Source organism: Salmo salar, chromosome ssa05, assembly GCF_905237065.1.
Source record: "Salmo salar chromosome ssa05, Ssal_v3.1, whole genome shotgun sequence".
Taxonomy (NCBI): Eukaryota; Metazoa; Chordata; class Actinopteri; order Salmoniformes; family Salmonidae; genus Salmo; species Salmo salar.
In genome coordinates, this window is record NC_059446.1 from 90,732,661 (window position 1) to 90,750,454 (window position 17,794).

Here is a 17,794-nt window from a genome sequence, read left to right on the forward strand (position 1 = left end):
AAAAAGCCAGACTACGGTTTGCAACTGCACATGGGGACAAAGATCGTACTTTTTGGAGAAATGTCCTCTGGTCTGATGAAACACAAATAGAACTGTTTGGCCATAATGACCATCGTTATGTTTGGAGGAAAAAGGGGGAGGCTTGCAAGCTGAAGAACACCATCCCAACCGTGAAGCACGAGGGTGGCAGCATCATGTTGTGGGGGTGCTTTGCTGCAGGAGGGACTGGTGCACTTCACAAAATAGATGGCATCATGAGGTAAGAAAAGTATGTGGATATATTGAAGCAACATCTCAAGACATCAGTCAGGAAGTTAAAGCTTGGTCACAAATGGGTCTTCCAAATGGACATTGACCCCAAGCATACTTCCAAAGTTGTGGCAAAATGGCTTAAGGACAACAAAGTCAAGATATTGGAGTGGCCATCACAAAGCCCTGACCTCAATCCTATAGAAAATTTGTGGGCAGAACTGAAAAAGCGTGTGCGAGCAAGGAGGCCTACAAACCTGACTCAGTTACACCAGCTCTGTCAGGAGGAATGGGCCAAAATTCACCCAATTTATTGTGAGAAGCTTGTGGAAGGCTACCCGAAACGTTTGACCCAAGTTAAACAATTTAAAGGCAATGTTACCAAATACTAATTGAGTGTGTGTAAACTTCTGACCCACTGGGAATGTGATGAAAGAAATAAAAGCTGAAATAAATCATTCTCTCTACTATTATTCTGACATTTCACATTCTTAAAATAAAGTGGTGATCCTAACTGACCTAAGACAGGGAATTTTTACTAGGATTAAATGTCAGGAATTGTGAAAAACTGAGTTGAAATGTATTTGGCTAAGGTGTATGTAAACTTCCGACTTCAACTGTACCTGTCAGACCATAGGGCTCTGGTCAAAAGTAGTGCACTCTATAGGGAGAAGGGTGCTATTTGGGACGCAGTATACAATTACCACGCCCATGAAGGCCTCTACAGCTGCGGCTGCTTTCTGGAACAACCCAAACCCTTAATCTAGTTACATCTAATCTAACGTTACGTCATCTACCTAATAGGTTAGTCCAAATTGCCGTATGGGGCAGGACAGGGTGTGTCCCAACTGGCACCCTATTCTATATATAGTGCACTACCGTTGATCAGAACCCTGAGGTAACACTGTGGGACAGCTGCGAGACCAGGCATCCATCAGAGATCTGTCTGTCTGTCTGTCTGTCTGGAAGGGGAGATTATTCAGGAGCTAATAAAAAAACTCAATTAGCTCTGCTTCCTGTTCCAGCCCTCCCACTGTCTCCTCTCTTCTTCTACTGTTCTCCTCCTCTCCATCTCCTCCTCTCCTCTCCCTCTCCTCCACCTCCCCCTCTCCTCTACTCCACCTCTACTCTCCTCCACCTCCCCCTCTCCTCTCCCACCTCCTCCTCTCCTCCATCTCCCCCCTCTCCTCTCCTCTCCTCCTCCCCTTTCCTCCCCCTCTCCCCCCTCTCCTCTCCTCTCCTCCTCCACCTCCCCTCTCCTCCAGACTCAGTGTGTGTGGACTCACCGATGTAAACTCGTCTGCTGTAGCGCTGCATCAGCAGCAGGACAAACACATGGAGAGGAATCAGGTTGATGATGAAGACGTAGCCTCCCCATGCAGACACCTGGAACACACACACACACACACACACACACACACACACACACACACACACACACACACACACACACACACACACACACACACACACACACACACACACACACACACACACACACACACACACACACACACACACACACACACACACACACACACACACACACACACACACACCAGCACCAGTGAGAGCTGACCTACACAGCTCCAGCATAAGGACAGTGTAACTTGAACCCCTGTGTTGCTAACAGTATGGCCTCCCTGTCCCTGTCCGTACCACAGCTTCAACTAGTGACCCTCTGCTCAAAAACACAGGTGACCGCCCAGTGCGCCCACTTGACGATGGCTTTAAGCAAGGCTGAGAGTCAACACTGTTCCCTCAGGATTTAAGAGTCATTACTGTTCCCTCAAGAGAGTGATTACAGGTCCCTCAGGATTTAAACAGAGTGATTACAGTTCCCTCAGGATTTAAACAGAGTGATTACAGTTCCCTCAGGATTTAAACAGAGTGATTACAGTTCCCTCAGGATTTAAACAGAGTGATTACAGTTCCCTCAGGATTTAAACAGAGTGATTACAGTTCCCTCAGGATTTAAAACAGAGTGATTACAGTTCCCTCAGGATTTAAAACAGAGTGATTACAGTTCCCTCAGGATTTAAACAGAGTGATTACAGTTCCCTCAGGATTTAAAGGAGTGATTACAGGTCCCTCAGGATTTAAACAGAGTGATTACAGTTCCCTCAGGATTTAAACAGAGTGATTACAGTTCCCTCGGGATTTAAAACAGAGTGATTACAGTTCCCTCAGGATTTAAACAGAGTGATTACAGTTCCCTCAGGATTTAAACAGAGTGATTACAGTTCCCTCAGGATTTAAAACAGAGTGATTACAGTTCCCTCAGGATTTAAACAGAGTGATTACAGTTCCCTCAGGATTTAAAACAGAGTGATTACAGTTCCCTCAGGATTTAAAGGAGTGATTACAGTTCCCTCAGGATTTAAAGGAGTGATTACAGTTCCCTCAGGATTTAAAACAGAGTGATTACAGTTCCCTCAGGATTTAAAACAGAGTGATTACAGTTCCCTCAGGATTTAAAGGAGTGATTACAGTTCCCTCAGGATTTAAAACAGAGTGATTACAGTTCCCTCAGGATTTAAAGGAGTGATTACAGTTCCCTCAGGATTTAAACAGAGTGATTACAGTTCCCTCAGGATTTAAAGGAGTGATTACAGTTCCCTCGGGATTTAAAACAGAGTGATTACAGTTCCCTCAGGATTTAAAACAGAGTGATTACAGTTCCCTCAGGATTTAAAGGAGTGATTACAGTTCCCTCGGGATTTAAAACAGAGTGATTACAGTTCCCTCAGGATTTAAAACAGAGTGATTACAGTTCCCTCAGGATTTAAAACAGAGTGATTACAGTTCCCTCAGGATTTAAAACAGAGTGATTACAGTTCCCTCAGGATTTAAAACAGAGTGATTACAGTTCCCTCAGGATTTAAAACAGAGTGATTACAGTTCCCTCAGGATTTAAACAGAGTGATTACAGTTCCCTCAGGATTTAAAACAGAGTGATTACAGTTCTCTCAGGATTTAAACAGAGTGATTACAGTTCTCTCAGGATTTAAAACAGAGTGATTACAGTTCCCTCAGGATTTAAAGGAGTGATTACAGGTCCCTCAGGATTTAAACAGAGTGATTACAGTTCCCTCAGGATTTAAACAGAGTGATTACAGTTCTCTCAGGATTTAAAACAGAGTGATTACAGTTCCCTCAGGATTTAAAGGAGTGATTACAGTTCCCTCAGGATTTAAAGGAGTGATTACAGTTCCCTCAGGATTTAAAGGAGTGATTACAGTTCCCTCAGGATTTAAACAGAGTGATTACAGTTCCCTTAGGATTTAAACAGAGTGATTACAGTTCCCTCAGGATTTAAAGGAGTGATTACAGTTCCCTCAGGATTTAAAACAGAGTGATTACAGTTCCTTCAGGATTTAAAACAGAGTGATTACAGTTCCCTCAGGATTTAAAGGAGTGATTACAGTTCCCTCAGGATTTAAAGGAGTGATTACAGTTCCTTCAGGATTTAAAACAGAGTGATTACAGTTCCTTCAGGATTTAAAACAGAGTGATTACAGTTCCCTCAGGATTTAAAACAGAGTGATTACAGTTCCCTCAGGATTTAAAGGAGTGATTACAGTTCCCTCAGGATTTAAAGGAGTGATTACAGTTCCCTCAGGATTTAAAGGAGTGATTACAGTTCCCTCAGGATTTAAAGGAGTGATTACAGTTCCCTCAGGATTTAAAGGAGTGATTACAGTTCCCTCAGGATTTAAAACAGAGTGATTACAGTTCCCTCAGGATTTAAACAGAGTGATTACAGTTCCCTCAGGATTTAAGAGAGAGTGATTACAGTTCTCTCAGGATTTAAGAGAGAGTGATTACAGTTCCCTCAGGATTTAAACAGAGTGATTACAGTTCCCTCAGGATTTAAAACAGAGTGATTACAGTTCCCTCAGGATTTAAAGGAGTGATTACAGTTCCCTCAGGATTTAAAGGAGTGATTACAGTTCCCTCAGGATTTAAAACAGAGTGATTACAGTTCCCTCAGGATTTAAAACAGAGTGATTACAGTTCCCTCAGGATTTAAAGGAGTGATTACAGTTCCCTCAGGATTTAAAACAGAGTGATTACAGTTCCCTCAGGATTTAAAGGAGTGATTACAGTTCCCTCAGGATTTAAAACAGAGTGATTACAGTTCCCTCAGGATTTAAACAGAGTGATTACAGTTCCCTCAGGATTTAAAGGAGTGATTACAGTTCCCTCGGGATTTAAAACAGAGTGATTACAGTTCCCTCAGGATTTAAAACAGAGTGATTACAGTTCCCTCAGGATTTAAAGGAGTGATTACAGTTCCCTCGGGATTTAAAACAGAGTGATTACAGTTCCCTCAGGATTTAAAACAGAGTGATTACAGTTCCCTCAGGATTTAAAACAGAGTGATTACAGTTCCCTCAGGATTTAAAACAGAGTGATTACAGTTCCCTCAGGATTTAAGAGAGAGTGATTACAGTTCCCTCAGGATTTAAAACAGAGTGATTACAGTTCCCTCAGGATTTAAAGGAGTGATTACAGTTCCCTCAGGATTTAAACAGAGTGATTACAGTTCCCTCAGGATTTAAAGGAGTGATTACAGTTCCCTCAGGATTTAAAGGAGTGATTACAGTTCCCTCAGGATTTAAAGGAGTGATTACAGTTCCCTCAGGATTTAAAGGAGTGATTACAGTTCCCTCAGGATTTAAAACAGAGTGATTACAGTTCCCTCAGGATTTAAGAGAGTCTCAGTGTATCACTGTGCTTTCCCTGAGGGGCTAAGGCATGATGATGGATGTTTGTTCCTGTATTTACTTTACATATTTCATTGATGAGATGCCAGCTGCTGTACAGAACTGAATGGAAGGACAAGGACACCTTTGCTGTGATTATAATGACTTACAGACACAGCGTTGTGGACTGCCATCCCTCTACTCTTCAAAGTGCAACGGGAAATACACAACAGCCTTCACTGGCTTTGTGTTCACTGTACCTGAAGACTGTCACTGTACTGAAAACAACATTCAGGCAGCGCGTGTGCTCAGTGTGTGCGTCTCTGTGTGTGTGAGAGAGAGGAGAGAAGAGAGAGAGAGAGAGAGAGAGAGAGAGAGAGAGAGAGTGTGTATGTGTGTGTCTCACCATGTAGAAGTATGAGAGGCAGCAGCCTATGGCCCAGAACACTGATCCAGTCTTCACTGATTTCACCTAACAGACAGAGAGGAGAGGAAACGGTTCATATTGTTACACATTTTATTCAAACGTTGCGTTGAAACATCCCAGTAATATGGTGCCAGAGAAAGCAGCAGTAAAATACACAGGGTGTATCCCAAATAGCACCCTATCCCTGTAGTGTACTACATCTAACCAGAGCCCTATGCCCCCCCCCCGTCTCTGATCAAAGTAGTGAACTCATATAGGGAATAGGAAACCATTTCAGATGCACACGGTGAAAAACTAAATGTTTTACCTTCCGACAGAAGTAAGGCTTACAAAAGAGGCATAGAACAGCTGCATATTGAACAGGGACAGTAATGAGACATAGAACAGCTGCATATTGAACAGTAGAGACATAGAACAGCTGCATATTGAACAGGGACAGTAGAGAGACATAGAACAGCAGCATATTGAACAGTAGAGACATAGAACAGCTGCATATTGAACAGGGACAGTAGAGAGACATAGAACAGCTGCATATTGAACAGTAGAGACATAGAACAGCTGCATATTGAACAGGGGCAGTAGAGAGACAGAACAGATGCATATTGAACAGTAGAGACATAGAACAGCTGCATATTGAACAGGGACAGTAGAGACATAGAACAGCTGCATATTGAACAGTAGAGACATAGAACAGCTGCATATTGAACAGTAGAGACATAGAACAGCTGCATATTGAACAGTAGAGACATAGAACAGCTGCATATTGAACAGTAGAGACATAGAACAGCTGCATATTGAACAGTAGAGACAGAACAGCTGCATATTGAACAGGGACAGTAGAGAGACATAGAACAGCTGCATATTGAACAGTAGAGACATAGAACAGCTGCATATTGAACAGGGGCAGTAGAGAGACATAGAACAGCTGCATATTGAACAGTAGAGACATAGAACAGCTGCATATTGAACAGTAGAGACATAGAACAGCTGCATATTGAACAGGGACAGTAGAGACAGAACAGCTGCATATTGAACAGGGATAGTAGAGACATAGAACAGCTGCATATTGAACAGTAGAGACATAGAACAGCTGCATATTGAACAGTAGAGACATAGAACAGCTGCATATTGAACAGTAGAGACATAGAACAGCTGCATATTGAACAGGGACAGTAGAGACATAGAACAGCTGCATATTGAACAGTAGAGGCATAGAACAGCTGCATATTGAACAGGGACAGTAATGAGACATAGAACAGCTGCATATTGAACAGGGACAGTAGAGAGACATAGAACAGCTGCATATTGAACAGTAGAGACATAGAACAGCTGCATATTGAACAGGGACAGTAGAGAGACATAGAACAGCTGCATATTGAACAGTAGAGACATAGAACAGCTGCATATTGAACAGTAGAGACATAGAACAGCTGCATATTGAACAGGGACAGTAGAGAGACATAGAACAGCTGCATATTGAACAGTAGAGACATAGAACAGCTGCATATTGAACAGGGACAGTAGAGAGACATAGAACAGCTGCATATTGAACAGTAGAGACATAGAACAGCTGTATATTGAACAGGGACAGTAATGAGACATAGAACAGCTGCATATTGAACAGTAGAGACATAGAACAGCTGCATATTGAACAGGGACAGTAATGAGACATAGAACAGCTGCATATTGAACAGGGACAGTAATGAGACATAGAACAGCTGCATATTGAACAGTAGAGACATAGAACAGCTGCATATTGAACAGGGACAGTAGAGAGACATAGAACAGCTGCTTATTGAACAGGGACAGTAGAGAGACATAGAACAGCTGCATATTGAACAGTAGAGACATAGAACAGCTGCATATTGAACAGGGACAGTAGAGAGACATAGAACAGCTGCATATTGAACAGTAGAGGCATAGAACAGCTGCATATTGAACAGTAGAGACATAGAACAGCTGCATATTGAACAGTAGAGACATAGAACAGCTGCATATTGAACAGTAGAGACATAGAACAGCTGCATATTGAACAGGGACAGTAGAGAGATATAGAACAGCTGCATATTGAACAGTAGAGACATAGAACAGCTGCATATTGAACAGGGACAGTAGAGAGACATAGAACAGCTGCATATTGAACAGTAGAGACATAGAACAGCTGCATATTGAACAGTAGAGACATAGAACAGCTGCATATTGAACAGGGACAGTAGAGAGACATAGAACAGCTGCATATTGAACAGTAGAGACATAGAACAGCTGCATATTGAACAGGGACAGTAGAGAGACATAGAACAGCTGCATATTGAACAGTAGAGACATAGAACAGCTGTATATTGAACAGGGACAGTAATGAGACATAGAACAGCTGCATATTGAACAGTAGAGACATAGAACAGCTGCATATTGAACAGGGACAGTAATGAGACATAGAACAGCTGCATATTGAACAGGGACAGTAATGAGACATAGAACAGCTGCATATTGAACAGGGACAGTAAATTATTCATGGTTTTTCCTTAACGACCTGCTAGACCGCTACACTACACAGCATTAGCTCATTTCAAACTAGAGATCTGTAGCTCACAGAACCAGACATCTTAGGCAGTGTGTGTGTGTGTGTGTGTGTGTGTGTGTGTGTGTTATTAGGCTAACATAGAGCTTATAAGGCTTGACTTAAACAAGTCTGACTTACAACCTAGGATTGGACAGATGAGAATTAAAATGTTCCACAAAAGCCTGCGAGACGTTAATGCAGATTAAATAAAGTCAACAACAGGAAGTATCTGGGGTATGTTGCCATGGTTACAACACTTAGATAGGTACAGCTGGGATTAACGACGAGAGAACTGGTTGGTTTGCCCTATTTGTTGTTTGTCTGTTTACTCTGTGTTAAGGCAAGGGAGATGGCTGGGGATTCAGCAGTTCAAAACAGCCTTCACACACACACACACACACACACACACACACACACACACACACACACACACACACACACACACACACACACACACACACACCAGTATTGGAGCCAAACTTTATTTCTTATCTATTAATTAACTGATGTCAGTTTGATATCAGATGCTTTATTAACTATACAGTGTCTGTCTGTGTTAGTCAGTCGCTCCTCAGTCAGACTTCCATCTAGTTAAAGACAGAAGTGTATCCAGGTCTTTGATGACTGTCTGTCTGTGTTAGTCAGTTGCTGCTCAGTCAGACTTCCATCTAGTTAAAGACAGAAGTGTATCCAGGTCTTTGATGACTGTCTGTCTGTGTTAGTCCGTCGCTGCTCAGTCAGACTTCCATCTCGTTAAAGACAGAAGTGTATCCAGGTCACTGGGAAGCGGCCTGGCAGATATAGAACAGCTGAATGGAAGGGTTTTGGTAGTTGGAAGTTCAATGTTTAGCTGCATGTGTAGCAGAGGTTGTTTGGTGGCCTGAAAACGTGTGATCAGTAACCTTGTCCCAGAGCTGATGCCTAAACTGAATTGACCCCAAATCTGCCCTGGAAAAGCACTAATTAAATCCTGCAGAGAGTGAGTGTGTGTGTGTGTGTGTGTGTGTGTGTGTGTGTGTGTGTGTGTGTGTGTGTGTGTGTGTGTGTGTGTGTGTGTGTGTGTGTGTGTGTGTGTGTGTGTGTGTGTGTGTGTGTCTGTGTCTGTGTCTGTGTCTGTGTCTGTGTTTAATACCGGTGACCGGTATCCCGGCACATCCCGACCAGGCTCCTTCCTGTATTACCAAGAAAAATAATGATGGGTCTCGTGGACCAATAAAATAAAAAAATATATATGAAAGCACTAATGCAAAAATACTAAATATGTTTGTGTGAATAGCTGCATAGCTACCCAAACCAGAAACCATGGGTATAAGGCAGTATTCACCCAAACCAGAAACCATGGGTATAAGGCAGTATTCACCCAAACCAGAAACCATGGGTATAACGCAGTATTCACACAAACCAGAAACCATGGGTATAAGGCAGTATTCACCCAAACCAGAAACCATGGGTATAACGCAGTATTCACACAAACCTGAAAGCACAAACCACCTCATTTAACAATGGCAACGTGACTGGGAATATGGCTGAATACAAACAGTGTAGTTATTACCTCCGTAAGACAATCAAAACAGGCAAAACGTTGGTACAGAGACAAAGTGGAGTCGCAATTCAACTGTTCAGACACGAGACGTATGTGGCAGGGTCTACAGACAACACGGCCTACAAAGGGAAAACCAGCCATGTCATGGATACTAACGTCTTGCTTCCGGACAAGCTAAACACATTCTTCCCCCGCTTTGACTATAACACAGTGCCACCGACGCAGCCCGCTACCAAGGACTGTGGGCTCACCTTCTCCATGGCCGACGTGAGAAAGACATTTAAACGTGTTAACCCTCACAAGGCTGTCGGCCCAGACGGCATCCCTAGCCGCGTCCTCAGAGCATGTGCAGACCAGCTGGCTGGTGTGTTTACAGACATATTCAATTAATCCCTATCCCAGTCTGCTGTTCCCACATGCTTCAAGATGGCCACCATTGTTCCTGTACCTAAGAAGGCAAAGATAACTGAACTAAATGACTATCGCCCCGCAGCACTCACTTCTGTCACCATGAAGTGCTTTGAGAGACTAGTCAAGGATCATATCACCTCCACCTTACCTGACACCCTAGACACACTCCAATTTGCTTACCGCCCCAATAGATCTGTGCGTACTCAGCCCCCTCCTGTACTTCCTGTTCACACACGACTGCGTGGCCACGCACACGTCCAACTCAATCATCAAGTTTGTAGATGCACACTACAGTGGTAGGCTTGATTACCAACAACAACGAGACAGCCTACAGGGAGGAGGTGAGGGCCCTCGGAGTGTGGTGACAGGAAAATCTACATCGACGGGACAGTAGTGGAGAAGGTGGAAAGTTTTAAGTTCCTCGGCGTACACATCACGGACAAACTGAAATGGTCCACCCACACAGACAGTGTGGTGAAGAAGGCGCAGCAGCTCCTCTTCAACCTCAGGAGGCTGAAGAAATTTGGCTTGTCACCAAAAACACTCACAAACTTTTACAGATGCACAATCGAGAGCATCCTGTCGGGCTGTATCACAGCCTGGTACGGCAGCTGCTCCGCCCATAACCGTAAGGCCCTCCAGAGGGTGGTGAGGTCTGCACAACACATCACCGGGGGCAAACTACCTGCCCTCCAGGACACCTACACCACCCGACGTCACAGGAAGGCAAAAAGATCATCAAGGACAACAACCACCCGAGCCATCGCCTGTTCACCCCGCTATCATCCTGAAGGCGAGGTCAGTACAGGTGCATCAAAGCTGGGACAGAGAGACTGAAAAACAGCTTCTATCTCAAGGCCATCAGACTGTTAAATATCCATCACTAGCCGGCTACCACCCAGTTACACAACCCTGTACCTTAGAGGCTGCTGCCCTATATACATAGACATGGAATCGCTTTCCACTTTAATAAATGGATCACTAGTCGCTTTAATAATGTTTACATACTGCTTTACTCATCTCATATGTATATACTGCATTCTATTCTACTGTATTTAGTCAATGCCACTCTGACATTGCTCGTCCTAATATTTATACATTTCTTAATACCATTCTTTTACTTTTAGAATCACTAGGAACACAAGCATTTTACTACACCCACAATAACATCAGTTAAATATGTGTATGGATCAATAACATCTGCTAAATATGTGTATGGACCAATACCATCTGCTAAATATGTGTATGGACCAATAACATCTGTTAAATATGTGTATGGACCAATAACATCTGTTAAATATGTGTATGGACCAATAACATCTGTTAAATATGTGACCAATAACATCTGTTAAATATGTGCATGGACCAATAACATCTGTTAAATATGTGACCAATAACATCTGCTAAACATGTGACCAATAACATCTGTTAAATATGTGTATGGACCAATAACATCTGTTAAATATGTGTATGGACCAATAACATCTGTTAAATATGTGTATGGACCAATAACATCTGTTAAATATGTGTATGGACCAATAACATCTGTTAAATATGTGTATGGACCAATAACATCTGTTAAATATGTGTATGGACCAATAACATCTGTTAAATATGTGTTGGACCAATAACATCTGTTAAATATGTGTATGGACCAATAGCATCTGTTAAATATGTGTATGGACCAATAACATCTGTTAAATATGTGTAGGACCAATAACATCTGTTAAATATGTGTATGGACCAATAACATCTGTTAAATATGTGAAAGTAAATATGTGACCAATAACATCTGCTAAATATGTGTATGGACCAATAGCATCTGTTAAATATGTGTATGGACCAATAACATCTGTTAAATAGTGTGACCAATAACATCTGTTAAATATGTTTATGGACCAATAACATCTGTTAAATATGTGTATGGACCAATAACATCTGTTAAATATGTGTATGGACCAATAACATCTGTTAAATATGTGTATGGACCAATAACATCTGTTAAATATGTGTATGGACCAATAACATCTGTTAAATATGTGTATGGACCAATAAAATGTGATTTGATGAAAGTGATATATTAACACTCTGGCTTCATTCATACATTAGATCAGACATCACAACGCTAGGCTAATAACCTCAATATTTGATGCCTATATTTAAACCAGGCTACATCACTTAAGAAGTGTGGCCAATAAACTCAATATTTGATGCCTACATTTAAACCAGGCTAGTGTAGTGTGGTGACTGACAGAACTTTGAGTTGATTCAACTGTGACAAATACAACAAGAAACCATTACATTCCTGTCCATATTTTCTCCATTTCAGTGGTAGAATCACGTCAGATTGTTGTCGCTGGTATTATATGCTTTTAAATAGCATTTCCGATTTGAACAGGAATACTGATATATTACCAATTTTCTTGGGAAGGACTTTTGGGGATTTTAGAGAAAATCCCAAGAGTTTGTTCTGTTGCATTGCTGTGTTTCCACTAACCCATAGATAATATGTAAACTGGAGGGTGTGTCTCCACTAACCCATAGATAATATGTAAACTGGAGGGTATCTCTACTAACCCATAGATAATATGTAAACTGGAGGGTATCTCCACTAACCCATAGATAATATGTAAACTGGAGGGTGTGTCTCCACTAACCCATAGATAATATGTAAACTGGAGGGTGTCTCTACTAACCCATAGATAATATGTAAACTGGAGGGTATCTCTACTAACCCATAGATAATATGTAAACTGGAGGTGTATCTCCACTAACCCATAGATAATATGTAAACTGGAGGGGTGTCTCCACTAACCCATAGATAATATGTAAACTGGAGGGTGTGTCTCCACTAACCCATAGATAATATGTAAACTGGAGGGTGTCTCTACTAACCCATAGATAATATGTAAACTGGAGGGTGTGTCTCCACTAACCCATAGATAATATGTAAACTGGAGGTGTATCTCTACTAACCCATAGATAATATGTAAACTGGAGGGTGTGTCTCCACTAACCCATAGACAATATGTAAACTGGAGGGTGTGTCTCCACTAACCCATAGACAATATGTAAACTGGAGGGTGTGTCTCCACTAACCCATAGATAATATGTAAACTGGAGGGTGTGTCTCTACTAACCCATAGATAATATGTAAACTGGAGGGTGTGTCTCCACTAACCCATAGACAATATGTAAACTGGAGGGTGTGTCTCCACTAACCCATAGATAATATGTAAACTGGAGGGTGTGTCTCCACTAACCCATAGATAATATGTAAACTGGAGGGTATCTCTACTAACCCATAGATAATATGTAAACTGGAGGGTGTGTTTCCACTAACCCATAGATAATATGTAAACTGGAGGGTATCTCTACTAACCCATAGATAATATGTAAACTGGAGGGTGTGTCTCCACTAACCCATAGACAATATGTAAACTGGAGGGTGTGTCTCCACTAACCCATAGACAATATGTAAACTGGAGGGTGTGTCTCCACTAACCCATAGATAATATGTAAACTAGAGGGTGTGTCTCTACTAACCCATAGATAATATGTAAACTGGAGGGTGTGTCTCCACTAACCCATAGACAATATGTAAACTGGAGGCTGTGTCTCCACTAACCCATAGATAATATGTAAACTGGAGGGTGCGTCTCCACTAACCCATAGATAATATGTAAACTGGAGGGTGCGTCTCCACTAACCCATAGATAATATGTAAACTGGAGGGTGCGTCTCCACTAACCCATAGATAATATGTAAACTGGAGGGTGCGTCTCTACTAACCCATAGATAATATGTAAACTGGAGGGTGCGTCTCTACTAACCCATAGATAATATGTAAACTGGAGGGTGCGTCTCTACTAACCCATAGATAATATGTAAACTGGAGGGTATCTCCACTAACCCATAGATAATATTTAAACTGGAGGGTATCTCCACTAACCCATAGATAATATTTAAACTGGAGGGTGTCTCCACTAACCCATAGATAGTAGGTAAACTGGAGGGTGTGTCTCTACTAACCCAAAGATAATATGTAAACTGGAGGGTGTGTCTCTACTAACCCAAAGATAATATGTAAACTGGAGGGTGTGTCTCTACTAACCCAAAGATAATATGTAAACTGGAGGGTGTGTCTCTACTAACCCAAAGATAATATGTAAACTGGAGGGTGTGTCTCCACTAACCCATAGATAATATGTAAACTGGAGGGTATCTCCACTAACCCATAGATAATATGTAAACTGGAGGGTGTGTCTCCACTAACCCATAGATAATATGTAAACTGGAGGGTATCTCTACTAACCCATAGATAATATGTAAACTGGAGGGTATCTCCACTAACCCATAGATAATATGTAAACTGGAGGGTGTGTCTCCACTAACCCATAGATAATATGTAAACTGGAGGGTGTGTCTCCACTAACCCATAGATAATATGTAAACTGGAGGGTATCTCTACTAACCCATAGATAATATGTAAACTGGAGGGTGTGTCTCCACTAACCCATAGATAATATGTAAACTGGAGGGTATCTCTACTAACCCATAGATAATATGTAAACTGGAGGGTGTGTCTCCACTAACCCATAGACAATATGTAAACTGGAGGGTGTGTCTCCACTAACCCATAGACAATATGTAAACTGGAGGGTGTGTCTCCACTAACCCATAGATAATATGTAAACTGGAGGGTGTGTCTCTACTAACCCATAGATAATATGTAAACTGGAGGGTGTGTCTCCACTAACCCATAGACAATATGTAAACTGGAGGGTGTGTCTCCACTAACCCATAGATAATATGTAAACTGGAGGGTGTGTCTCCACTAACCCATAGATAATATGTAAACTGGAGGGTATCTCTACTAACCCATAGATAATATGTAAACTGGAGGGTGTGTTTCCACTAACCCATAGATAATATGTAAACTGGAGGGTGTGTTTCCACTAACCCATAGATAATATGTAAACTGGAGGGTATCTCTACTAACCCATAGATAATATGTAAACTGGAGGGTGTGTCTCCACTAACCCATAGACAATATGTAAACTGGAGGGTGTGTCTCCACTAACCCATAGACAATATGTAAACTGGAGGGTGTGTCTCCACTAACCCATAGATAATATGTAAACTAGAGGGTGTGTCTCTACTAACCCATAGATAATATGTAAACTGGAGGGTGTGTCTCCACTAACCCATAGACAATATGTAAACTGGAGGCTGTGTCTCCACTAACCCATAGACAATATGTAAACTGGAGGGTGCGTCTCCACTAACCCATAGATAATATGTAAACTGGAGGGTGCGTCTCCACTAACCCATAGATAATATGTAAACTGGAGGGTGCGTCTCCACTAACCCATAGATAATATGTAAACTGGAGGGTGCGTCTCCACTAACCCATAGATAATATGTAAACTGGAGGGTGCGTCTCTACTAACCCATAGATAATATGTAAACTGGAGGGTGCGTCTCTACTAACCCATAGATAATATGTAAACTGGAGGGTGCGGCTCTACTAACCCATAGATAATATGTAAACTGGAGGGTGCGTCTCTACTAACCCATAGATAATATGTAAACTGGAGGGTATCTCCACTAACCCATAGATAATATTTAAACTGGAGGGTGTCTCCACTAACCCATAGATAGTAGGTAAACTGGAGGGTGTGTCTCTACTAACCCAAAGATAATATGTAAACTGGAGGGTGTGTCTCTACTAACCCAAAGATAATATGTAAACTGGAGGGTGTGTCTCTACTAACCCAAAGATAATATGTAAACTGGAGGGTGTGTCTCCACTAACCCATAGATAATATGTAAACTGGAGGGTATCTCCACTAACCCATAGATAATATGTAAACTGGAGGGTATCTCCACTAACCCATAGATAATATGTAAACTGGAGGGTATCTCCACTAACCCATAGATAATATGTAAACTGGAGGGTATCTCCACTAACCCATAGATAATATGTAAACTGGAGGGTATCTCCACTAACCCATAGATAATATGTAAACTGGAGGGTATCTCCACTAACCCATAGATAATATGTAAACTGGAGGGTATCTCCACTAACCCATAGATAATATGTAAACTGGAGGGTATCTCCACTAACCCATAGATAATATGTAAACTGGAGGGCATCTCCACTAACCCATAGATAATATGTAAACTGGAGGGTGTCTCCACTAACCCATAGATAATATGTAAACTGGAGGGTGTGTCTCCACTAACCCATAGATAATATGTAAACTGGAGGGTGTGTCTCCACTAACCCATAGATAATATGTAAACTGGAGGGTGTGTCTCCACTAACCCATAGATAATATGTAAACTGGAGGGTGTGTTTCTACTAACCCATAGATAATATGTAAACTGGAGGGTGTGTCTCCACTAACCCATAGATAATATGTAAACTGGAGGGTGTGTCTCCACTAACCCATAGATAATATGTAAACTGGAGGGTGTGTCTCCACTAACCCATAGATAATATGTAAACTGGAGGGTGTGTCTCCACTAACCCATAGATAATATGTAAACTGGAGGGTATCTCTCCACTAACCCATAGATAATATGTAAACTGGAGGGTGCGTCTCCACTAACCCATAGATAATATGTAAACTGGAGGGTGTGTCTCCACTAACCCATAGATAATATGTAAACTGGAGGGTGTGTCTCCACTAACCCATAGATAATATGTAAACTGGAGGGTGTGTCTCCACTAACCCATAGATAATATGTAAACTGGAGGGTATCTCTCCACTAACCCATAGATAATATGTAAACTGGAGGGTGTCTCCACTAACCCATAGATAGTAGGTAAACTGGAGGGTGTGTCTCTACTAACCCATAGATAATATGTAAACTGGAGGGTGTGTCTCTACTAACCCATAGATAATATGTAAACTGGAGGGTGTGTCTCTACTAACCCATAGATAGTAGGTAAACTGGAGGGCAAAGATGGCGATGCCCTCATTGTCGAAGGAGCCCGCCACAGAGCGGGAGATGTAACCAGGGACAATAGCGATGAAGCACGCCGCCAGAAGCCCCGCCCCCTGGTTCCAGAGCTCGCGGGTCAGCAGGAAGGTGGCGATGGACGTGAGGCCGCTGAAGACGGGCGCCAGGAACACACACACGTCTCGGATGTGCACCGTGATGTGGAGCAGGTTTAGAACATAGTGGATGAGACCAGCTGTTACCATCAGACCTGGGTAAACCTGGAGAGAGAGAGAGAGACCAGCTGTTACCATCAGACCTGGGTAAACCTGGAGAGAGAGAGAGAGAGACCTGCTGTTACCATCAGACCTGGGTAAACCTGGAGAGAGAGAGAGAGACCAGCTGTTACCATCAGACCTGGGTAAACCTGGAGAGAGAGAGACCAGCTGTTACCATCAGACCTGGAGAGAGAGAGAGAGACCTGCTGTTACCATCAGACCTGGGTAAACCTGGAGAGAGAGAGAGAGAGAGAGAGAGACCTGCTGTTACCATCAGACCTGGGTAAACCTGGAGAGAGAGAGAGCGAGAGAGAGAGAGAGAGAGAGACCAGCTGTTACCATCAGACCTGGGTAAACCTGGAGAGAGAGAGAGAGAGAGAGAGACCTGCTGTTACCATCAGACCTGGGTAAACCTGGAGAGAGAGAGAGAGAGAGAGAGAGAGAGACCAGCTGTTACCATCAGACCTGGGTAAACCTGGAGAGGAGAGAGAGAGAGAGAGACCAGCTGTTACCATCAGACCTGGGTAAACCTGGAGAGAGAGAGAGAGAGAGAGAGAGACCTGCTGTTACCATCAGACCTGGGTAAACCTGGAGAGAGAGAGAGAGAGAGAGAGAGAGAGAGACCTGCTGTTACCATCAGAACTGGGTAAACCTGAGAGAGAGAGA

At 42.3% G+C, this 17,794-nt stretch overlaps 1 protein-coding gene across 3 annotated transcripts in view; it reads right to left on the reverse strand.

Moving 5' to 3' along the window:
- Window positions 1-17,794, reverse strand: part of LOC106606144 (dolichyl-diphosphooligosaccharide--protein glycosyltransferase subunit STT3B) — a 94,949-nt gene that overhangs the window by 32,179 nt on the left and 44,976 nt on the right. For all 3 annotated transcript variants that reach the window (XR_006770039.1, XM_045719365.1, XM_045719366.1), the window contains 3 exons: window positions 16,844-17,131; window positions 5,365-5,430; window positions 1,536-1,635 (listed from right to left, as the gene is read on the reverse strand). Coding sequence is in view for 2 of the 3 variants with exons in the window: in XM_045719365.1 (XP_045575321.1) it covers window positions 1,536-1,635; window positions 5,365-5,430; window positions 16,844-17,131 (454 nt within the window). In the remaining variant the exon portion in view is untranslated. The remainder of the gene's footprint in view (window positions 1-1,535; window positions 1,636-5,364; window positions 5,431-16,843; window positions 17,132-17,794) is intronic.